Source organism: Microtus oregoni, unplaced genomic scaffold (genome assembly GCF_018167655.1).
Source record: "Microtus oregoni isolate MIOR12 unplaced genomic scaffold, Mior012 000011F_ref0000422, whole genome shotgun sequence".
In the NCBI taxonomy this organism is placed as follows: domain Eukaryota; kingdom Metazoa; phylum Chordata; class Mammalia; order Rodentia; family Cricetidae; genus Microtus; species Microtus oregoni.
Window position 1 is genome coordinate 9921709 of NW_024543070.1, and position 24972 is coordinate 9946680.

General features: G+C 42.4%; 1 protein-coding gene and 1 pseudogene across 1 annotated transcript in view; one reads left to right on the forward strand and one right to left on the reverse strand.

Annotated features, from left to right (window-relative positions):
• Positions 1-3158: 3158 nt before the first annotated feature.
• The window catches only part of Mcc (MCC regulator of WNT signaling pathway), a 369600-nt gene continuing 347786 nt past the window's right edge, over positions 3159-24972 (forward strand). Inside the window, exon 1 of the mRNA XM_041660361.1 lies at positions 3159-3467. Coding sequence (XP_041516295.1) covers positions 3259-3467 — 209 coding nt within the window. The 5' untranslated portion in view covers positions 3159-3258. The remainder of the gene's footprint in view (positions 3468-24972) is intronic.
• Positions 4225-23537, reverse strand: LOC121453273 (annotated as a pseudogene).

The following is a 24972-nucleotide window of genomic DNA, read 5'->3' on the forward strand; positions in this document are numbered from 1 at the left end:
AGGAAAGGGAAGTTGAGCGATGCACCCATTTCAGATAATACATAGAATCTTTGAAATTATGACATAAACAGCACTGTTAGATTTATGACCGTGGCTATTGCTTTTGTTCCAAGTTTCTACCTGATATTTATCATCTTTATATTCATATGACATCTCTATTTTCAGTATCTTGCAAATATCACCCTCTCTCATAACCTTTTCAGCATAAATTTTGCATGCTTTGTGTCAACTCAAAATGAGCTCTCTGAAAAGTTGAACCTATTTGTTTAACCATTTCTAAGTTATTCAAGCGTGGGAAAATGGTGTTTAGGAAATTTGTCAAAATACTCTTTTAGAGTATTCAGGTTTGTTGCGGGAGGTCCTCCCACTCCTCCAGCCTATCACCGCTGAGGTACCAGCCCATTGGGGCGTGGTTTCTCTCCCTTTAAAAAAGCGGCCACTTCCCTCTCCTTTCTCTCTTCACTTCCTGCTCCGCCTGCGACTAGACTCCTTTCCTGGTTGCGTAGAGGGCTGTTGCCTGGGACAGTGATCTGTAAGTTTTTTCCCCTTTAAATAAATACCACCCTAATAATCATAACCCCGAATTGGTGTGGCATTGTTTGTGACTTACGCCTTCACAGGTTTAATCCAAAATTATTTAGATGTAAACCTCAAGAGCTATTTGTCTAACAAGAAAAGCATTATTTTCTTAGAAATATTGTCATCTTGGAGATATCATATTTTAGAAATAAAGTTGAAACTTAAACCTCCACTCTTTGTAGACATGAAGTTATAGAAACATCCACTCAGATTTTGGGAAAATCCCTGGGTTTCCAGATTCCTTTGTACATTTTATACATAGGAAGAATGTTTTTAAATCTCAAGTCACAACGTCAAGGTGGACATGAGGGTAAACAACTCCTGTTTTGCTAACAAAGGTTTTATCCCAAGGAAATGGAAACCTAAAACATTTAAATTTTATATAATATAAGAATGGACTTGCCATAAGAATATTTATGATGTTGGTAGCACCTTTTAAGCATATTAGGTATATTTGCAAACTTTTTCAGAAGGGATAGTCCGTTTGTGGGGAATATTAATCAAATATGTTATCCTTTTTAATCAAAGGGCTAAATGAGTCACCTTTAAAGATGTCTGTAAAGATGCTATTTGGCAAAAGTCCTCTTCTAGCCAGCATTTTCTAAGATCGAAGTATGTGTTCAAGGCTGCCTCCTAGTCTAAAAAATTGTGCTTCAGTTATCAGCTGTGCCAATGTATGAGGCTAAGGTCTGACCACTCACAGTGGTGCAGGACCCCTTTGCAATAAGAATAGAAACCCAGAGGGACCCCTGCTGAGTGTGCCCACATCCTTTTGCAGAGATAAAACCTTTCAAAAAGGCGTATTTGTTTGTTTCATGTGTTTGAGTATTTGGCTTGTGTGTTATCAATGTGTACTATGCCATGACTGGTGCCCACTGAGGCCAGGAGAGGATGCTAGATTCCCTGGAACTGGAGTCAAGGATGGTTGTAAGCTACCATGTGGGTGCTAAGAACCAAACCTGGGTCCTCCAGAAGAACAGCACATGTTCTCAACTGCTGATCCATCTCTGCAGTCCAGAAGGAAAACTTTTTCCCTTGCTGAAGGAGTTGGAATTATGTGGTTACTCTCTGAGACCCCAGACCCATTTCTAACACACCCAGTGTCTGATTATAAATTCCGACCCAAACTCTTGAAGTGCTAGGAATTTGTCGAGTTAAAGAGAACCTAAGTAGAACTAGGTAGGTGGGATGGAAAAGAAAGGAAAGTGAGCAGAGACCCTTCCGGCTGACCTTGTAGAAAGTCCCAACATAGACAAACTTGCTCCAGCTACCTACTGCTGAATAAACACATCACCCTAAAATTCAGTGATTTAGCATAATGGTCCTTTTATGGTTATCATAGCTCTGGAGTGTTGGCTGAGTTCTGATGGGCTCTGGTTTTGCTTATGGATTAGCAATCTCTAGAGAAAGCATCATATCTCACTTGTGTCTGGCCCCAGGCCTGAGAAGGCTCAAATATCTGGAGGCCGTTTGACATCTCTTTTGTTTTTACATGGTCTCTTTGCATGGATTCTCCCATACAGCAGCTTATGTGCAGCCAAAATTCTTTCAAAGCAGATTGCAGCATCCGAAAAGAGAGCCAGGTAGAATCTACTACCATTTCAAAGCTGGCTTCAGAAGTCAAGGCAGTTACTTTGAACCAGACAGGCTCAAGTGACCACATACTCCACCTTCTGATGGGAAGTGCACCAAAGAATCTTTGGGCATGTGTTTAAACCACCACAGGACTTCACAGAACTCTGACAGAAAGCCTGAAACATAATAATGAGTCATTCCCTAAACCACAAATTGTTTCATTGTGGTTCCTTTGCCTTTTGCTATGATGGGTTAGTCTGTTGTTTGAGGCTCCAGATCTGGAGTTAAGATTGCCTAGGCTTGCTTCTGCTCTGACCCAAGGCTTGGAACTTGGAGCAAGCCTTAATACCTCAGAAGTCCTATCTGCAGATAGGATTAGTATCCATTAAGTACGTGGCTGAAGCTAAGTATTGCCCTATTATGCCATATCTCCTTTACCCATAAGATAACCCCATAACCCATGGAGTCCTTACCTACTTCTCCAGCCATAGGATTGGTGAAAAAAGAGGAATTGTCTAGATCTGTAGAGTGGATCCAGTGCAAGCATCCATTGTGTTCAGTGTTGATGTATTAAAGTGGTGAGGATAAAGGCAAGTGCAGCCAGCCAGCAGAGTGCAGCTATTAAAAACCGACCGAAAGAGCAAAAGGTCCTACTGAAAAAGGCAGACTGCCCCAGTGGAAGACAAATATGGGCTGAGTCAGGCTGCTTGTCAGGTGTAAAACATAAAAATGCCAGCCTGTCTGGGTCTCATTCCGGTGATGGAGTCAGGAATCCAGCACGTTCTGGAAAGTGGGATCGCACGCAGTTTTGATCCTGCAACAAGAGTCGCGCCCCACCCCACTCCCCAAAAAGGAATCCTCTACTTTCTCTGTTGTGCACTAGTTCCAGGAGAACACCCCGCTTCTGCCTGAACCGTCTCCAAGTATCAGGAGCCGCGGAGCCTTCTCTGACGTCCAGGTAGGCACCCTGGGCTCCCAGATTCCCAGAGCCACCCTCGTTCCGCAGGTGCCAATTGGGTGATTCTGGGGCACCCATCTTCCCAGCCCGGGCAAAACCCGGAGAGGTGGAATCGGTCGCCGGGAGCGCCAGGGCGGCCACTGGGCATGCTCTGTCGTCGGGCAGGTTCGGGGCTGCCAGCGGCGGTGCGTTGTGCCGGTCCTACTCTTCCTCCCGAGGGCGGGTGCGCGATGGCGGCTGCGAGCGCCTGCGACAGCAGCGGTGGCAGCAGCGACACGTCCAGCACTGGCGAGGAGGAGCGGATGCGGCGACTCTTCCAGACCTGCGACGGCGACCGCGATGGGTACATCAGCAGGTAGGCGACCCTTGGGGCCCGACTCCTGCTAGTTGTTGGTGAACTCGCAAGAAAAGTTAGTAGGGTTCCGGGAGCTCGTCTCCCGCTGGGCCCCAGGGACCAGGAGCAGCTCTGGGTATTTTCCGGAGATACCTGTAGGAGGCGCTGCTGTCCCGGGACTGCTGAATTATTTCGCGGGCGCCCATTCGCTGTGGAAGTTAGGCAGAGGATTGAGATGGGTGTTATCTGACAGACACCTACGGAAAACAGTTCAGGAAAAGTGCATGAATCCCAGACTTACAAGTCCAGAGAGAGGGCAGATTTTGTCTCTCAGCATCGATCTAGACACACTACTCTGGAGCACAGGACGCCACCATGTGCAAACTGGGTTTTGAATATTAAAACAATAATAATAGTAAAAACATAGTGGGTCTGAACCATCTATTTAAAAATGGTGTGCCTGATATTTTTATTTGTAAGTTCTTTATATTAAAGTGCTAATTAAAATCTGAGCCTGGGGCTGGAGAGATGGCTCAGAGGTTAAGAGCATTGCCTGCTCTTCCTAATGGTCCTGAGTTCAATTCTCAGCAACCACATGGTGGCTCACAACCATCTGTAATGGAGTCTGGTGCCCTCTTACATGTGTGTGGTGCAGGCATACACACAGAATATTGTATACATAATAAATAAGTATTAAAAAAAATCTGAGCCTGTAAATGGTAGTTTTAAAAAAGCCAATTAAAGTGATACAGATGGGTGGGGAGAAAAGAAAATGAATCTAGAATGTAGACCGTGCTCCCCGGGGCTCCGAGGTGTGTCGCTGCAGGAGCCTGGCACGTCCATTCATCCTTCTGGTGTCTGCTTCCAGATCCCGGTCTGGTGATGTAGCTTTAGCCCATAGCACTGGGCCAAATGATGAGCACTGGCCAAATTTGTAAGCCCGAGAAGCTGAGAATGAAATACGGACACAAAAGTTGCAGGGTGCTTTTATGAAAGGTTGACATCTGGGAACGAAGCAGTATGTGCCGAATTTTGAATTGCCTTCAACAAAACCAGCAGCCTAACTTTTGTATACTCTGCTTCCTTAGACTTCGTCTCGGGAATGTTCAGTATCCATTCTGAAAAACTGAGGTTGTCTGAGGTTGTCTGCTTGCTGTTTGTCTTTGACTACTTAAAGGAAACAGGAGTCAAGGAATATTTTTCCTAAGTTGTTCAAAGGAATCAAGGAATATTTCCTTAAGTTGTTTAAAAGCTTTCTGTAATAGATCTTTAGCTTGTAACAATTTGGCAGGTTAAAAAATCATCATTTATTTGAGACTTATTCAATTATCAATATTGAGTGAATTTTTATTATGTTTCCAAAGTTTCATTGAGAAATACTAGAAAGACCAAAAAATTATGGAATAATTATATTCCAAAATGAAAACAGTATGTAATTCTGATAGTTCCCACGTAGATTTTTTTTTTAACTCTGAAGTCAATGTTGTGATTTCTAAAAGTGAATTATATAGTTTGTAGTTTAGGGGTTTGCCTATATGGAAGGCTGTCCTCTCATTGTAATAATAATAAAAGCAATCTATAATTCAAATTGGAATGCAAAAGGAGCTTAATTTCATACAAGCAAGAATGCATATCAGAAATTAACAACATGCTTATCTTTCCCTTCCTAATTTGGTCATTTAATATGTGGCTTTATCTGAACCACACTGAACTGTATAAATGCTCGTTTTTATTTCACCCTGGAGAGTAATGACTTCACTAAGCAAAACGTGAGGACTTTGGGAGACTGAAAGTTTCTCCTTTTATGAAACAAGAGAGTTGGAGTGTCTATATTGAAACTTAACACTCTCAGGTTTTTCAAAAGACATTAATTTTATGCTCATGCTAGATAGCTGTGTCTCCTAGAAAGCTACACACAGCCAAAAAAAAAAAAAAAAAAGGTTGGCCTTATCACATTGCAGACGTGTGGTGATGGGCTATCTAGGCCTGTGTGGCAGTGCCACGGGACCATCAGTGCCCAGCTTCTTTTTCTCTTCTGCAGCAGAAGACTGCGTGTAGATACCCACAGTTATCTCACAACACAAGGGTAATTGCCCTAGCCCCCACTTCACCCCCAGGTTCTAGGAGAAGTAAAAGAGAGTTGATGTATGTGGGCCTGTATCATTATAACAAGATGTACCAAAAGTCCTTATTGTTCAAATTACAGCCTTTTTCACCTCTATTTGCAACAGAGTATGAGGAAAATTGTAATTCAACTAGGTGTTGTGCTCCCTAAACGATATCTGAGTTCTGCTGCTAAGAGTAAACAGCAGCTTTTGGATGAAAAGGTAGCAATCAGTCTACATAAGGAAGTCCCCTCCTCCCCACTCCCTGTGATAATCTTCATTTGACTATATTGGCTCGAGTCCTCTACCTAGAGCTTATCTTAAACTGGAGTGGGCTGACAACCTAATGTCTGGAGGAAAGAAAAACAAGAGTGAAGGAGTTGTAGTGAATGCCAGGGAGATATAAAATGGAACTTCATGCCTCCAGTATTCTCTTGGCTTAGTCTTCCCCTCCAGGAAAAGGATTTGGCTAACTGAAGATTCCTGGATTTGATGATCTTTAACAGAAACCTCTAAACTGTCAAAGGGATGTGAACCATCCCCATTCAGTAACTGAGATGATCCACAAAACTATCGCCAAGTTTCCTATCCTTGGACACGGTAGAGTTTGGGTTGTGCAATGACACCACAGGAGGCTTTTCTTGTACATTTCATTAACCTTATAAGGACTGAACCCCAGATTTCACAATAGTCAATTCTGGACTCATAGATTATATTATAGGAAGTAGTAGGGTTTTTTCACTTCAGTGATAAGCATTGTGAAGCTGCTTCTTTGTGTGTGTGTGTGTGTGTGTGATTTGTTGTGTGTCATTTGTAGGTGTTTATGTCATAGTGTGCATATGTGTGTTTGCACATACATGGAAACCAGAGCTTTATATCAGGTATCTTCCTTGATCTCTCTCCACTTGTTTTTAAAGCTTATTATTATTATTATTATTATTATTATTATTATTATTATTATTATGTGTGTGTGTGTGTGTGTGATGTGCACATGAGCTCAGTAGGTATTAGAGCCCTACTGGAGCTGGAGTTACACAATTGTGAGAGCCACCTAATATGGGTGCTGAAAATTGAACTCCAGTCCTTTGGAGCAATATGTGCTCTTAACTACTGAACCTTTCCTCTTTCAGGCCCCTCCTGAGTGTGTGTGTGTGTGTGTGTGTGTGTGTGTGTGTGTGTGTGCATTTGAAACAGGATCTTTCACTGATCCTGGAGCTCACTGGTTTACTAAATTGGCAGAACAGTGAGATACAGGGATCCCAGTTTCTCCATCTCCTCCAATCTGGGATTATATATGTACTTCTATGACGAGCTATTTAAGTGGGTGCTGTAGACCCAAGCGCAGGCCCTTGTGCTTGCATCATGAACACTCTCCCAACTAAGCCATCTCCACAGCTCATGAAGGTGTGTACTTTGAGTATATCTTTGACAAATATCTAAACCCTAACACTGGCATTTTAGCCTTCACTTTAAATCTCAGCTCAAACTTTGGTGCATTAAAAGCTGGACAAACCAAAACCTGTTCTCTTTGCCTCTCATTTCCCCATGATCCAAAACTTAGCAACCACTAATCAATTGTGTCTCCATTTGGGATATTTTGTGTAATGGAATTCTATATGGTCTTTTGTGTTTGTACTGCTCCCTTCAGTTAGTTAATGCTTTCAAGATTCCTCCTATTTTAGTATATACCAACGCTTCCTTCCTTCTTGTGGCGAATCATAGTCTGTTGAAAGGATACAACATATGCTGTTTGTTCATCAGATACGGAACATTTATATGTTTATATCCTTTGCTTACTGTGAGTAATACTGTCCTGAATATTTATGTACAAATTCTTGTGTGCATGTATTCTCTTTTATTCCTAGGTGTATTCCTAGTAGAATTCCTGAGTGTCATGGAAGTTCTTTGTTTAAGGCTTTAGAGAACTGTCAGGCTGCTTTTCAAGTAGCTGCAGCATCTCACATCACTATAAGCCATTCTGACTTTTCTGCAACTTTACAGGTGAATTTTGTCTGCTTTGAACCTGTGGCGGTCTTGTGTGCGCTTCTCAGACTCTGTGAATTCATATGCATGCCAGTCTTGCTGTGTCTGGAAGACCCTGTTTCCTGGGCATCGTCCACTACATCTGCCACTTCATCTGCCTTCACTTCCGCAGAGACCCTGCGCCTTGAAAGGAGGGTTTCGAAAAACACATACTGCTTAGAGCTGAGTGCTCCAAAATCTCTCTCTGTGTGCATTTTCCAGTTGTGGGTCTCTGTGTTGTTTTTCATCTACTGCAATTAGAAACTTCTTTAATGAGGGTTGAGTGATGCCCTGATCTATGGCTATCACAATGTCGCTAGGAGTGAGTGACATTGTCACAATTTTATTGCTGTGCTCCTGTAGCAGAATAATAATAGTAAGTTTTCCTCTCAGGCCCATAATTCCTCTAGTGTTCGGGATCTTGGCCACTTTAGGTGTGTCAGGTATGGATCTCATCTGAAGGCGTAGGCCCTAAATTCAGTCAGAAAGTGGTTGGCTAGTGTCTGTGTCTTCCCTGGAGCAGAAATTAATCGCTCCTTTTTGAACTGAGCTGCAAAGATAGCTTAAGCTTTTTGAGGGCCTTTTCTATCACACATACTACTACCCAGCAGATAAAAGTAGACTTGTTTTCTTCTAAAACTTTCAAGATCTTTACATTTTTAATTACTAACCACCTATGGTAAGGTTGACTCTCAGGTCTAACTGGCTTCTTGGCATCAGCAGGAATGCTATTCACAATCTTGATGCCGGCATTTGCATTCTAAATAAAATTACATAGGGATCTCAGCTGGAGAGAGTTTCTGTTATTTAGGAAATCAAAAATCTCTTCCCAAAGCGGAAGCCATGCCAAGGGGGAAAGGGCATTTCCTTGGAGAACAGTTAATAGAAAGCTTCTCATTGTCATTTCAGAATGTCAGTTTAAATATGTAAATGATCTATTACCAAACTCATGCCATTGATTATTGATGACTCTTACTGGTGGGAGAAACAGAAAGACAGGTATCTCAACGTGAATTTATTTCACGGCAGATGAAAATTGCTGTAGGAACATTTTTGGTTGGGCATTCACTCTTATAAACAATGTGTTGGCAGATCTATAAGCATTATAGGCAAGCTAGAAACAATGGGCTTCATCCACATAGTCATGTCCTGGTTTCTTAAACTTTGTCTCTCTAAACAGAACTAAGTGTGCTGCTGTTCTAACCTCCTACTTGCCCCTCCCAGGCCACTCCACTGACACTGGTGTCGTTTTCCTGTAACGTACAACTGAACAGGCATCTCTGAAAATCCTTTAGCCTTTGCCTGTTCTTTGCAGGTAGGTTCAGGCTCCTTGGGGCATTTCATTTAATGTCTTTGCCTATTGCACAGTGACTGACTTATCTCTACGCACGCACGTTCCTCTCACACTCCAGCCAGGCTGCTCCAAGCGCCCTGCTCAGCACAGGAGGCCCCTCTGGGAGTGCCCTTCTCCCCACCTGTCTACTCGAGGAGCACTTTCTCATTTTTTCTGGACTTAGTTTCCATGGATCTCTTTTTTTCTGGCCACTTCCCGATGCTGGCTCCTTTCGCAGCCCTGCACCAGCACAGCTCATCCTGTTTGGTTCCTTTCTCTACCCGCTCAGAACAGAGATTTACACTCTGGGGCCGCATGGAAGCTTCCTGTCAATCAAACAAAACATACTTCAACTGTTTGAGATCTTTTAGACAAAGGTTGATTTTTTTTTAAAAAATTCCATTTAGAATATGTTGTATTATCTATATTTGAAACTATATTTGAAAATACATATCTGTATTTTGATCTGTTTCAAAATACTATGATGACATAATTCAGTTTTCCTGAGGCGAAGTTGTCATGGGTCTTTAATCAGACGCAAACAATTTTCTAATCTTCTAGGTCTTTTCCTATCATGTGTTTAGGGTGGAAATCCTTTGACTTGATGAGTTATCAATACGAGTTCAGGATTTTTGTAGCAGCATATTTTTATAGGAAGGCTCACTGTTTCAGTTAGTCTGCACTGGACAGCTGTTTGGTGTATGGTCATGACCTAACCTTGATGGACCCATACATTCTCTCCACCAGTAGTTATTTTTCAATAGCCTTAGAGTTGACAGCAAAGACTGTTTCCAAAAGCATTGAGCTACTGGCTAGAATTCCTTCCTTCCTTTCTTTCTTCTTTTCTTTCTTTCATTTTAGAGACAGGCTTTTTCTGTAGTTTTTGGTGCCTGTCCTGGAACAAGCTCTTGTAGACCAGGCTGGCCTCGAACTCACAGAGATCCACCTGCCTCTGCCTCCCAAGTGCTGGGATTAAAGGTGTGCGCCACCACCGCCCGGCTAGAATTCCTTTCAATTCATCCCTAGAAATGGTATATGAGGTAGAAGAGTCTCTAAAAGAACTCCCAGCTTTGTTTATAGTCATCAGAATTCAATAGATGGTTTCCTATATCATTCAGAGTATATGAAGTACAAAGTAAATTCTCAAATCAAGATTTTTACCTCACCTTTCACAGACTATCTTCTGATATATATTGAAATCACAGTATGTTTTAATTCATTTATTTTTATTTTGTGTACATTGGTATTTTGCCCCTGGGTGTATGCATGAGGGCATCAGATCCCCTAGAACAGGAGTTACAGACAGTTGTGAGCTGCCACAAGGGTGCTAGAATTCGAACCCAGGACCTCTGGAAGAGCAGCGCTGCTCTTAAGCACTGAGCCATCTCTCCAGCCCCTCACAGTACATTTTAAAGTAGCAAGTTAATGTAATTATAGAATAAAGGAACTTGTCCAATATAAATTTGTAGGGTCTCAATCTCTACTTAGCTTTCTTCCCCTACTAGAGTGTATATTCATCAATATATGAATATAGCAATAGTGTCTTGGTAATTGTCACACCACCTGATGCCATCCCTGTGTATATAGAGATGTTAAGTCAACATTGAATGAGAAGATGGACTTACGCTTCAGTTTCTGGAATCTCGGGTGTCCCTACATGGTTGCCGATGACATGAGAAGCTGGAGTTCTAGTCTGATAATAAAATATTTCAGGATACACTTAAATGCAAGCTCAAAGGTAATTTTATTAGAGTTGGACTATCTGCGAATCTCAGCAGCTGCTTGCGGGAGGCAAATGGTGGGAAGAAAAAGCTTTGCCATTTGAGTTACTGGTATCAAGGCCCACCACATAGTGTGTATGTGTGTGTGTGGGGGGGGTGTTAAAGAATAATACAGCCCAAAGTACTAGAAAAAGCACATTTAGGTTCAGGGCAGTCTCTGAAACAAAGAGATAGAAAGAAAGGAAGGGAGAAAGGTGTACCTTTCTGAAGGGCGAACCGATCCAGTTGCTGTGTGCACCCATGTGCTTTGAAGTCATTGGGGGATGTTATTAGTCTGCAGAGGGTGATTCTGTAGCTTGGGTGTGGGAGCCAGTTCTAGCCCCAGAGCTTTCCTTTTTGTTGAAACTGCTGTCTACAAACTACGTGTTTGTATAAATATATACAATATATACAGGTAAATAAAATAGAAGATAGCAAGCTGCACTTGTCCCAGGAGTTCTGCTGGGATTTGTGGGATCTGACAAGCTCTATAGAAGTTGGGTTTTATTATGACCAACTCCTGTGCAGCCCTGTTGATGCAGTACCAGTGGAGGTGATGAGCATTCTGCAGGCTCACACAGTCCTCCTAGAGCTGTAAGTGCAGAGGGGAGGTACTTAGATTTTAGTTCTCTGGTCAGCCTGAGGTGCCTGTGTGTGTTATGAGTGATGGGACCGCAGTGGGGAGAACGCTGATAAGAGAAGTCACGGAAAAAGAGATATCAATCCCATTAACCCCAATGTTAGTCAATAAAAGAATAAGTAGTCATGGCCTTACTTCTGTACATTGTCAGAATTCCAACGGCAAGAAAATCTTTTCTTGTAAGATTTTTCCTAAACCACAATGATAGTAAGAAAAAAAGCTAAGTTACAAACACCTGGGGAGTTTTGTTTCCTGAAAACACAATAATAGTTTGGAGATAGACACTTCGGGTATTTAGGAGTCTTCTAAGCAGCTGCTTAGCCTATTGCTTCAGTTATTTCTGTCCTTAGCTTTCCTTGAATATTGTGGGAACAGAGCAAAATACTCCAACTCAGTTCCTTGTGCTAGGCTATGTATTTCTCTTTCTTTCCTCCTCCCTCTCCACCACTCTGTATGTAGGGGTGTGTGTGTGTGTGTGTGTGTGTGTGTGTGTGTGTGCCATTGTGACTGGGACTCCTTGTAATGGAATATCTGAGTTATCTAGTTTCCTCTAAAGCATTTGTCTGCTTTTTGATTCTCTGACCACCTTGGGGTGGCTAAGGGTAAAATACTTGAGCAGTGATAGATTTCTTAGGTGACATGTGATTGCCAGGTGCTTCTGTATGGGTTCCTCAGATTAAGATTGCTGTGGCCCCAGCAGCCTGAGTGAAACTATTTTTAGGTCAAATAGAGCCAGTAAACACAGAATTACTTTTCAAAAGATTTATTTTTCCAAGCATTTTTTTCATATCAGTCATGTTCACTCACATGGGGGGAGGGAGAAATAGAGGGAGAGGGAGGAGAGAGAGAGAGAGGGAGAGGGAGGAGAGAGAGAGAGAGAGAGAGAGAGAGAGAGAGAGAGAGAGAGGTCCTGCTCCCCAACGCCTTCTGAGTTTCCACTGCATACTCAGCCCCAGCCATCATCCTCCTTGGATCTCTCCTCTTGCCCATCTCCTCTCAAGCAAACTGTCTGAGAGAGGCTACTCTGGTAAGCTTGAGGGAGTATCTGATTTCAGGATGAGGGACCATCAATCAGTAACTCTGACACACAACCAGTTGCACTTTGTTGTGGGAAAACTCTTTCATCTCCCAAGTCTTTCATCTGGGTGAGTTGAAGACCCCTCTGGTCAGTTGGAGACCCCTGGAAGTGAGGTCTTCTTTTTTTTTTTTTAACTTTATTTTTGTTTTATTGAGAAAAAAACAATTTCTGCCTCCTCCCAGCCTCCCACTCCTCCCCCCCCACTCCTCTCCCCGTCCCCCCAATCCTCTCCCTCTCCCCCCACTCCTCTCCCCCTCCCTCTCAAGTCTGAAGAGCAGTCAGGGTTCCTTGCCCTGTGGAAAATCCAAAGTCCTGCCCCCCCCCCTCCTGGTCTAGGAAGGTGAACATCCAAACTGGCTAGGCTCCCACACAGCCAGAACATGAAGTAGGATCTAAAATCAAAAACACCAATGATAGCCTCTGCTGGAGAGGTTGTGGAGGAAGGGGTTCCCTCATCCATTGCTGGTAGGAATGCAAACTTGTGCAACCACTTTGGAAAGCAGTGTTTCGGTTTCTCAGGAAATTCGGGATCAACCTACCCCTGGACCCAGCAATACCACTCTTGGGAATATACCCAAGAGATGCCCGATCATCTGACAAGGGCATTTGTTCAACTATGTTCATAGCAGCATTATTTGTAATAGCCAGAACCTGGAAACAACCTAGATGTCCTTCAATGGAAGAATGGATGAAGAAAGTGTGGAATATATACACATTAGAGTACTACTCAGCGTTAAAAAACAATGACTTCTCAAATTTTGCATTCCAATGGATGGAAATAGAAAATACTATCCTGAGTGAGGTAACCCAGACCCAAAAAGATGAACATGGGATGTACTCACTCATAATTGGTTTCAAGCCTTAAATAAAGGTCAGTGAGTCTATATTTGGATATCCTAAAGAAGCTAAAAAAGAAGGTGAACCCAAAGAAAAACATATAGCTATCCTCTTGGGTAGGGGAAGTAGACAAGATTGCCAGGCAAAAATCGGGATCTTAAGGGTGGGGGGGAGGGGGGTAAGGGGAGATGGGGAGAGAAAAGTGAGAAGGGTAGGATGGGGAGAACTTGGGGCAACGGGATGATTGGGATAAAAATGAGGTCTTCTTAAACAGGGCAGACGGCTTTGAGTTGTGTCCTTGTAAACATGAAGTTGTCTATAACTTTCCTAACCAGAGTCCTCTGCCCTTTATGTAATCCTTCAAGTTCACATCTGTAATTGTGGCTTGTAACTGGCCCAATATATCAGCAGCCCTATGCTCCTGTTATACCAGCTTGTACCAGAAGGTACCCAAGTCCAGTCCGCCCTTAGACACCATTACACGTTCAGTGGAGTGCCCTCACTCAGAAATCACATCATTTTTCCATCTGGGGCATATAGTCTCTCCTACCTTACCCCATCACTTATCCCTTGATATTATTTAAGGACTTAACTTCCTCTATTTATGGATGAGTGGTGTCATAACGGTGTGATTTCCTGAGCCTTCCACCAAGAGTCAACCTACAAGACATGTGTGGTGGCACCCTCTGTTTACAAACCCAGCAATGGGGAAGTTGAAGCAGGAAGATTTTGAATTCGAGGTCAGGTAGATATGTATGTATTCTTTTCTTTCTCTGATAAATATTTTCTAGTATATAACAGTAAAACAGACACAATGTTTAAGTAACTCCCAAAGCATATGTTTCCATAGATTCTCCCCCACATGCATACTCTAATTTTCATATCTTGTAAAGCAAATATTAAGCACCCCAGCTTCCGGGTGATGCAGGAACATTTTTGGGATTTCCATGCACTTTTAATTTTTGCTCTCAGTTTTCCTTTCGAGGTAGGTTCACATGATGAAGCCTTTAAAATTGTTACTTAAGGCTATCTTGGTGAGAATTACGTTGCGATTGTCATTTAACTGAAAGAGCAGTCTTATCAAGGAAACTACCTCTCTGCCTTAATGTGAAAGCAAAATAAGCAAAGATATTTGGTTTTTAAAAAGTGTTTTTCAGCAGGCAGTGGTGGCACACACCTTTGATCCCAGCTGTCGGGAGGCAGGGGCAGAGGCTAGGTGGATCTCTGTGAATTCAAGGCCAGTATGGGCTGCAGAGAGAAACACTGCTTCAAAACATCACCAAAAAGTGGCTTCTAGATTTACATATTTTATTTGATGTCTACCAGTATTTTGCCTGCATGTATCTGTATATGTGTATCACAAGTATCAGTCCCATGGCAGCCAGGAGAGGACATCACATGCTCTGGAACTGTAATTATGGATGTGGGTGCTGCAAACAGAACCTGGGTCCTCAGCAAGAGCAGCAGTGCCCTTCATCACTGAGCCATCTCTTCAGCCCCAGAAATGGGATTTTAATAAGGAGGAATATGGGTGATTTAGCAGTGCTTTAAAAATTTTTAATATATATATGTTTAATATATAAACATATATATATATATGTTTAGTAATTTTTAAGTTAGATTATTAACAATCATTCAAGTAACCCAGCAAAAAATCAGTATTTACTTCTAAATAACAAACTGGTCCTAGCCCCTGCTAAGTGCCCCTGAAGTTACTGTACCCTCCCTCCAAGGATCTTCTCAGGGACTTTCTCCTGTCATCCAATCAATCTGAACTGGAGAGACACATGGAACAGTGGCAAGGCAGCTGGAAAACCTCTTAAGGCAGGCCTGCTTTCGCTGAGAAGTTGAATGCTTTCCTAGGGGCTGCAAAGCCAGAAGGAATGCTTTTGCTGATCAAGGTCAAAGAGCCCCAGCCCCTGCTGCGCACCCACTGCTGTGAAGTCCTAGTGACGACAGCCTGGGCCCAAAGTCCCTTTGTCACGAGAAATGTGTAAAAGAAAAAAAAGTCTCAAGTAATTTTCACTTATCAAAATAGCTCTTCTGCAACAATGTTTAGTAGCAGAAGTCTTGTGTGTACATGTGTATGCACATGAACATGTGGTGTGTGTGTGTGCTTAGAGGAGTCCTACATACACAAAGTGTCTATATCAAAACTATTAAACTAAGAGTCTCAGTTGTAACAGTGTGTCTGTCTAAAGAGAAAATTTAATTGGGTGCCCACTCAATGTGCCTGCAAGCTGGAAGACTCAATAAAGCTGAGTCAATTTCGTAAACCTTCCTGCGCTTTCTCTGCCAAGTGGCTCCTTGCCATCCGCAGTCATCTAGTAGCCTCGTTCAGCCAGTTGTCATTTGCAACACTCCTTGGGGTACACTTTATCACCTCACACTCTTGTCTTTACTGAGATCATTAGCATTAGGCAGATTATTATGTTAAATTAACAAGTTATACTCACACCCAGCTTTATTGTTGCCTTCCAAATAGAGGACATATAAAGGCAAAGTTGGCAATGAAGACATCGCCTAAGACCTGCAACTGTGTATGCATCTGTAGTGAAGCCACAATTATGGACTTAAAGAATTAGTGGAAAAGTGACATTGTCCCCCACACAGTCTCAGCTGTGTGATGTGGTGGGTTATCTGCAAATACACTGTCTCGTTCATTTGGTCACTGTTACAAAACGCTATAAACAAGGTGGTTCAAAACAGCAGAAATTGGGCTGGAGCGGTGGTTCAGAGCTTAAGAGCACATATTGCATCTCCAGGGAACACAAGTTCAGTTCATAGCAACCACGTTGAATCTCCAGCTGTAGGGAATCCTGTGCTCTCCTCTGGTTCCCATGGACACCTCCCCACATGCATACATAAATAAAAATCATAAGGAACAGCAGTGCTGGTTACAGGTATACATAGCCATGTCTGGCTTTTAACACGGGTGCTAGGGATTTGAACTCAGGTCTACATGCTTGTAAAATAGGCACTCTTACATAAGGACCCATATTCCCAACATTTGAAATTATTTCTCTTGGTTTTTCTCCATCCTCTTTCAACCTTCCTTTTTCCCCGTCAACTTGATATATGGTGTGTATATAACACATAAACATGTATTTGTTTATTTGCAAATATAGAAGTATTTCACTGTTTCAAAGTGTCTCCTTTAAATTGCTCAATGAAAATCATATAAATAATAACAGGATTTGACAAGGAGTGTGGACTGTTATTTGTTTTTCACTGCAGATCTCAAAGCTATGACTGTAAAGCACACAGAATAGTGTGTGGGACACAGTAGTGCAAGTTCCTACTATGATAATATCTCAGTCGTGTCTGCACTGTCCTAATTCTCCCATGTCCCCTGAGCTCTCTGCAGAGTCTACTCAGGTACTGCCTGTGAGTTCCCAGGCTTCCAAATGCAATGGGCCTCACCTTAGGGGGCTGAGAAGGGATAAAGGGTAAAACACCCCATCAAGCACGCTTAAAACTATGCCACTGGGCAAGAATTCTTCTTTTTGTTCATGCACTCCTCTTAAGAGGAGCAAGCTGTGATTGCACCTGCCCGCCTATGAATAGGAAAGGGAAATAAACAATCATGGGGAAGGAAGGATTCATGAAAATAAAAGAAGCAGAAAGGATGTGTGGTAAAGAGGACTCCCGAAGGGTGAATGAAGTCGGAAAAGCCCTCTGTTAATGTATTTTGGCAATGAAAGGAGCATCAAGTGTCCTCAGCTGCAGCAATTACACTACGGCATTTTCTGGGGCCGTCAGTGCATGCACACTCTGGAAGAGGCAGCTTGAGAGGAGCGTGTTTTAAAATGCACACAGGGAGGGATCCTGACTGGGCTCTCGATGGGGACTGGAAATGCTGAGCTACCTCACCAGCGTTTCCTAGCACAGCATATGCTGTGCAAACATCTGTGAAACTGCTTCAGAGCCTTCGGGTCCCAGAAGGGTCATGATGAACAAATGGTCCTTGCCAACATGTTTTATCTCCTGGGGTCCTCTTACATTTCCACTCGTGATGCTGCCAGGTTTGTGCGCACCATATCAGTTGTTGATGGCTCTTTGCAAAAAGAACCATTGAGGCAAAATCTGCAACAGCTGTTGGACTCATCTTTGTCATTTCCCAGGAATCCTCTGCACCCCAAGTCTTTCTGTGGCCTCTTGGGTTGTTAAAGGCAGCTTTTAGGCTCCTATCTATAAGTCAGTTCTCGGTAAGTAGCTTTCAGCAGGGTAGCTTTAGTGTTATTCCGCCTCAACTTCACATTTAATTTTAACTGTGGATTTTGCTGACTCGGAAATAATCAACAGGAATTTTGTTCTTAATAACCTAGGGGAGGATGTCCATGTGGATGGACCCTCCACTGTCCATCAAATGTCTCCAGTGTGAGGCAGGGGCTCATTATATAGCCCAGGTTCACCTTGAACTTCCCATCTTTCTCCTGTTGCCTCCCCAGTCCTAAGAGCAAGGTATGCCAATGTGCCTGGACTTATGAAAAAAATGGCTCTTTAAAAATCCATAATAATATTGACAGTATATTTTGTAAACTGTGCACGATACAGACATACAAGAGAAAGTAAACTTTTTAGAATACAAAATGTCAAACTTTAAATGGAAACATATATTCTTCTACCTGTATAAGACACTAACTAGTCCTCCCCACCCAAGGAAAATTGCTCTTGTTTTTTTTCTTCATCCCATATAGGACTATAAATTTGACAAAAAAAAGGGAGGGATTTTTGATCTGGTATTATACTGTTTTAAAGTCATCTTTTTGCTGTGGTTTGAAGACACTGCAAGGATGAAATTTAGACGCCAGTATCCACAGAGATAAAAATTGTCCCTCTACTTCATTTCCCTTACCTTGGAAACCCATATGTACACTATTCTGGGCTTAGCAACCATAGCACATAAGCAGCCTTACCACAGAGGCTGCTCCATCACTGCTTCCAGTTTAAATACAGCTCTCTGGTTCCACACTGTCCTGTCAAAAAGAGAAGGAAGGATGGATTTCTGATAAGCTGACTTTCTGTGGGTCCTGCTGTCTTTGGAGAAGATCCAACGCAAGTCACCCTGGGGAGGTACTTGGCCTCTGCTGAGCGTATACTCTTCGTCTGTATGTTAACGGAGTGAGAGAGCCCTGTTCAGCTCCCCAATACATGCTTGAACCCTTTGTATTACTATGTTTGTCTCATCTTATTATAGTTCTTTTTTCCATGTCCCATTCCTGTTTTTCAAAAACACAGAAATACCATTGTAAGGACATCATTCAGATTTATTTAGTAATTTCTTCTCAGGCATGGAGCTACTTTCATTGCTAATATTTTGTCAATAGTAGAACCATTGATTAAACATATTTTATTATCTATCAAATGGTCTTTATTCATATTCTGGTTTAGAAATCAAAATTACTTCTCTAGATATTTCCTGCAAATTTGACTCCTCTTTAAAATTTGAACTTATGTACCTAAAATTTAGTTTCGGGACTTTTGGTATATGAAGAGTTTGAATCCCCAGAGTCCATATCAAAATCCAGATACAGGAACTTGTGCCTGCAATCCTAGCACTGAGAAGTAAAGACAGGAGGATCTTAGGGCTCATTGGCCAGTCAGTTCAAATGCATCCAACTGATGAACTCCAGGTTTTAGGAAAGACCCTGCCTCAAAAATAAGGCAGAAAGTGAGGAGGAAGACACCCAACTGGCCTCCACATTTGCAAACATGGGAGCACATACATGCACACACATTCATGAAATTCCCCAGATACACACAAAATAAGGTGTCTGAGTGTTAGTTTATAGACTTGAATGACAGTAAACCAACCTATATATCTATCTCATCCCCTTGCTAAGAAATTTGCAGCTCTTCACTTTGCTCTAAGGAGCTTAATTTCTTTTGCTGTCACTGAGACAGCATGAAAATGGGTTTTGTTACACTATTATCTCACATTTCACAAATATTCCAGTCGTTCAACATCCTACTCTCACTCCCAACTAATACACGTTCATGCTGTGTGTGTGCCTGCCTGTGTGTGTATGTGCGTGTGTGTGTATCCCAATGAGTCCAGTGAATTTCATTAGGGTTGTGTATTGGAGCATAAACACCTTACCTATGACTGATCACTAAAGGAAATATCCTTCCCTATCAACCGCTAGCTGCATATAAACCCTCAGAGAGGGGAAGGATGCATGGCGCCCTTCAACAACTGTTCCCCAGCTTTCAAAATGGGCTGTTCTTCATTTACTTGACTCCTTGATGTTGAAGAATGTTAAATTGGCTTTCAGTTAAGATCTGCCCTGACCTAGGAGTAGTTATGCAATTGATTAGTTTATGGGTCATGTGAGCAATTTTATTCTCAGTCAGAGGCAAGCTGGTCTTCCTTGCACTTCTGTAGTAAGCAGCTGAAAGTTCATTATAAATCAGACCACAGGACAAACAGTGTTCGCTTATACCTGTTACATCTACACTCTCTTCATGTCTGTATATAGTACAGCGTAGATTGATTAGGCATTGGATATAGGTTACAAATTTTCACTGAGAGTAACAAATTAAATACAAGGTTGATAAAAGCAGAATCAAATATGCCCTCCTTTGTGAAATTGCTCTGGAGATATTTTGAAGGATCTCTTGATCTTTGGTACTTTCTTTCCCATTGCCATCGAAATCTGAGTGCTTTAAAGTACCTGTCTTTTAGGAGGATTATTTTTAGTGCTAGAAAAGAAATCGTGGAGGAGACTATATGGGTGTACAAAACAGGCTGTCTATTCCTACCATCAACACAAGAGCTAAGGCTTAGCTCTAAGAGCAATGACTGAGGTCTGTAAGCATCCCAACCAGGATCAGAGCATCAACTCTGAAGAGTGGAAGACTGCAGGGGTCTTCAGGGCACAGCTGCCTTTCTGTGTCAGGAGGGCCTGTCCGTCTGGGGAAGCATTAACATTGCCGCTTTTCTTTGCAATGTTGCCTGAGTTCCTGCTGTCTGGTTTTGCTTAAGTTTAATATTTAAACAAAATGTTTACCCTGGAAAGGTTTTTCTGATGTGAAGCCAGTTGTGTCTGCAACCATGATCTTTGTAGAATTTATGTATCCTTCCCAGACTCATAGCTCTTCCCCATATGTTCTCCCTTCAGAGGTTGTGCCCCAGAAGGAGAAGAAAGGAGAAACAACTGACCCCACTGACAGTGTGGCTCCCGCCCACCCCGTGGGCACTCATCTCCTAAAAGGGGACTCAGAGGCTTTTCATAATTAAAAACATTTGGAATCTAGACACATGGCAGAAAAATTCTACTGTGAGATATGTGTGCTGGGTTTCGTTTACAGTGACAGTGAATCTGCGCCTCATACTATTGTTCCCACGATAGCTTTCATTCACCTTCCTGTTCTTATTCCTTCTTTTCCAGCCTTTTTCTGTATTACTGTTGGCAGAGGTTTCTGTCCTGCTCGGTCCCACAATAATCACTCAGAAACTATATTATTTGCAATACTGTTTGACCAATAGCTTAAGCATATTGCTAGCTAGCTCTTATATCTTAAATTAACCCATTCCTGTTATTTTATATTTTACCATGAGGCTTGTGGCCTACTGACAAGGTTCTGACTAGCAGTTTGCATCTTTCTCCTCTAGCAGCTAATGGTGTCTCATGACTCCACCTACTTTCTCTCTGTATCTTTTCCAGCCTGGCTATATTCTGTTAAGCCATTGGCCAAAAGCAGCTTTTTTATTCATTTAAGGCACCACACATACAGAAGGACTTCCCACATCATTTCACCTCTAATAACGACCATATTCAAGGTTGGTGAACTCCTTTAGGTCGGCAAGAACACAGCTGTTTGTTGCCTTGTTGCTGTTGTTTGGAGGAGTCTTGGAGTCTTGCTTGTATTATACAGGTTTGTCTCAAACTCCTAGGTCCAAGTGATGCTCCAGTTTCAGCTTCCCAAGTAGATGAGAGTATTAGTCCATAGCTCTCTTCTAGTGACTGTCTAGGGATGGGGCATCTGGCCCCCTAGCTCAAAATGTTCTTCTTCAGCATCAGGCATGAGTAGATAGGGCTCCTTCTAGAAGGCAGAAGTTACTAAACAAAAGTTCCAGGGCCAGATACAAGATACCCCCCTTTGAGTTGTTGCTTAGGGCATCCTCAGAGGATACCAGAACCACCAGGCTTTTGCCATCATGCTTGGGTAGCCCCTGAACTAGATGTGGAGAATGTACTGCTGAAAACCATATCCGCTGGTTGAAAGAAAGAGAGACCAAGAACAGAGCTAGAAGGATCCTCCCTATTGGCAAGTTTTCATAGTACTGGAAGATTTTATTCATCTGAACACAGCCAGTAAGCACTGTTCCTCCACGGTTTCTGCTCCAAGCTCTTGCCTTGAGTTCCTGCCTCAGCTTCTCTTGAAGATGGACTGTGGCTTGTGAGTGGAAGTGAACTCTTCCCAGCCCAAGCTGTTCTTGGCAATGGTGTTTATCCCAACAGTAGGGAGCAAAGTAGGGCGTTTGTGGATAGTGGAAGGGCTGATACCCCTTTCTGAGGGACTATTATCCATTAACGATTGCTGGAAGAAGGCTTAGCACATTGTGCAATGGCGAATCCACTTGTTAATTGTTCATGTTCCAGAAAACACCCCCCGAATCCTGCTCATTCAAGCAACCCTAATAAACTCAGTGGAAGCTGTCTCCAATTGGTAGCCACTTACAAGTGAAGAGTTAGTTTTCTCCAAGGGAGTCTCTCTAGGGGAAAAAAAAAAAAACCACTCTTAAGGATAAGTTCTATGCCTAACAGCAGATGGCCAACAGGAAAGGAACTCAATGGCATTTTTGGAGGGTCTTTGTCTCAGAATGTTGTCATTTTTTTCTTTAACCTTGCAGGCCCTTTGAGTATACATTATGGCTCCTGATTTTGCGTTTTTATCAAATTCTTAAATGTGTAAATGTGTCTCTGCATCTATATGTTTTTCTTGTATATTTTCTTTGCCCATTTTTCTTGTTTTGTTGTTTTTTTATTTATCTTCTTTATTATTTCTTAGATGCCTTTTTTGTTTGTTTTTAAGAAAGTATTTGATCTGTTTATTCTGAAAGCATAGTGTTGTTAAATAAAATCCAAGAGGTATTGGGTTGGTCTTTGGTCTCTTGTGCTTTAGGGGAGCCAGACTGGCCTAGAGGAACATGTGTGTGATCTCCCAGATCTAGAAGGTACTGTTCAAAGGCATATTTCCCAAGTGTGGTGGGGCACAAGCTCCAGCTCTTTCAGAGAAATGAAAGTTAAATTGTTTTGAGAAGGCAACTGAGCAAGAGGGACAGACATCAGAATGGTAGAAGAACATAGAGGAGGGGAAGGGCAAAAATCTTCTTCCCTTTCTGTGACAATCTACGAGCAGAGACTAGTGACCCCAGCAAGGGACCAAAGTAAACATCTATGCGGCATGTGCTCACGGGGTGGAATACTCTTTGTGAGAATGGAGACAAACTGTTCCAATTTCTGTGTGGCTGCTTTCCCAGCCTCTAAGTCTTCCTTGTGATTGGCCTTCTCCAGGTTTGCATAATCCATGACGACCTTGTTAGTAATGAGTGAGAAACAAAAGACTTGAAGCCCACAATGGCGTGCAACGATAACTTCTGAGACTGCACTTATGCCAATAGCATTTGCTCCCAACATCCTTAGCAGGCAACTCTCTGACACAGTCTCAAAGTTGGGGCCTGCCAGCATCACATAGGTGCCTTCCTTTAATTCCTGTTGCTCCCCATTTGTTTCCCGGCACTTAAAGCTTTCTGCCTCATATTCCAGTCAAAAGCGTCAGACATGGTGGGGAAACAAACCCTATACCTTTCATCGTTGGAGCTTTCAGAGAGTGTTTTTACCAATGAAGCAGGTAGGTTGTTGTGATCACAGATCATCATGATATCTCCAACTGCAAAACTGGGGTTGAGCCCTGCAGTTGCATTGGTGACTACCAAAGAGTCCACACCAAGAAAATGGAAAACCCTCACTGGGAATATCACCTTTGACAGTGGGTAACCTTCATATGTATGGAATTTTCTCTGTATTATCACGCAGGCTCTGCCATTCAGGAATCCAAACAGTGGGCAGCGAGCATAACCTTACACTGTGCTTTTGGAAAAGTTGGGTATTCTCACTGTACTCAAAGACCTGGACCTGAGTTAATTTAGCAGTCAGACCTCCTAACCCAGAACCACAGATCACTGCCCCTTGAGGTCGCTGCATAATGTGAGACCAAAGCCACTCAGTGGTGCTCTGATAATCTTCATATGTAAATGTGTTGTTCTCCATGGTGTCGCCAACAACTACGCCAAAATCCTGCCCTTTCCGCTCTCCGGGTGACTCGTCTGAGTCTGCTCAACACTGTTCAGATGCCTGTTTTCTAAATAAAGACAGAAAAGGCCTGAATCCAGATGAGAGGGGAGGTGGGGAGAAACTGGGAGAAGTAAGGGGATGGGAAACTCTAATCAGAATATATTGGATGAAAAAGAGATCTATTTTCAATAAAAGAAAAAAAGGGAAATTAAAATAGTAGGGACTTGTTGGGAAGAAGAACTTTAGTGGGAGAGGGAGAAAGAGGAGGGGGCAATTGGAGTGAAAAATGACCAAAAGTTTATAAAAGTGCATATATGACATATATATATTCCACCAAGCGTGCATGCGTGTGTGTGTGTGTGTGTGTGTGTGTGTGTGTGTGTGTGTGTGTATAATAGTCAAAGAATAAAAATAAACTTAAAACTTTTCTCCCTCGGTGGACCATCATGTGGCCAGACACTGCTGGGTTTCGTATGCTGAGTCTTCTCAGAGACAGAGGTAGCTGCATCAGTCCCCAGAGTCAGAGCAGATGCAGAAAGACAGGACAGGGAGGATGTGTTTATTTGAATTCTAGCCAATTTAATATTCTCTCTGATTTTTAAAAAGATACATTTCTTTTAAATTCCTTGTGGAATGAGCCAACTGTAAGAGAATGTCAAGATGTATCCAAACGGAACATGTGGACTTCCTCATCTGTCAAAGGAAGTCATGGTACTGGGTGATTTCTAAGCCTTCTAATTCTAAATTCAACTGTAGAGACATCACAGTGAGATTGTGATACACAGGTACCTTCAAGCCCGCAAGGAGGGAGGTGTAATAGAAGCCAAGACAAAGAGAAGTAGGGAAGGACTGACCCACGTACTAGAAAGTTTATTAAGCTCCCAATCCGTTCTTGGGGCCCCAAGACTCACCATAGGACTCAAACAAGGTTATCTTGGCCTTGGGCATGGAAAAGGAGAGACTATGAGCCTAGGACCACATTCAATGCTGGAGGGATTTGAAGTAACTGACTATATTTAAGCTACTGGGTTGTGGTCGCGGTGAGATTGTCTTTCAGAGGATGTATTTTGTCATACTTAAGTGAATAGCTCTGCCCTTTGCTAGCTCTGTCCTTGCTAAGTCACTTAAATTGAACTGCCATTTCCCCATTTGTAGGAGTACTTCCTTGGTAGGGTTATTGCACGAGGTAGTTACAGAAAGCAGTGCAAAAGCCACTTTGATTTGTTATTATTATTATTGTTTTTAGGTCATTGGCTCAGGAATTGGCTGAAGGGCTTCAGTGTAGAGAATTACAATACTAAATGAACGGCAATCTATCTTTCTAGTTAGCTAGCTAGCTATCATTTTGTATATGAATGTATTATGAGTTAAGGTGTACCACATGCATACAGAAGCCAGAAAAGGATATAAGATCCCCTAGAACTGGAGTTACAGGTAGTTGTGAACC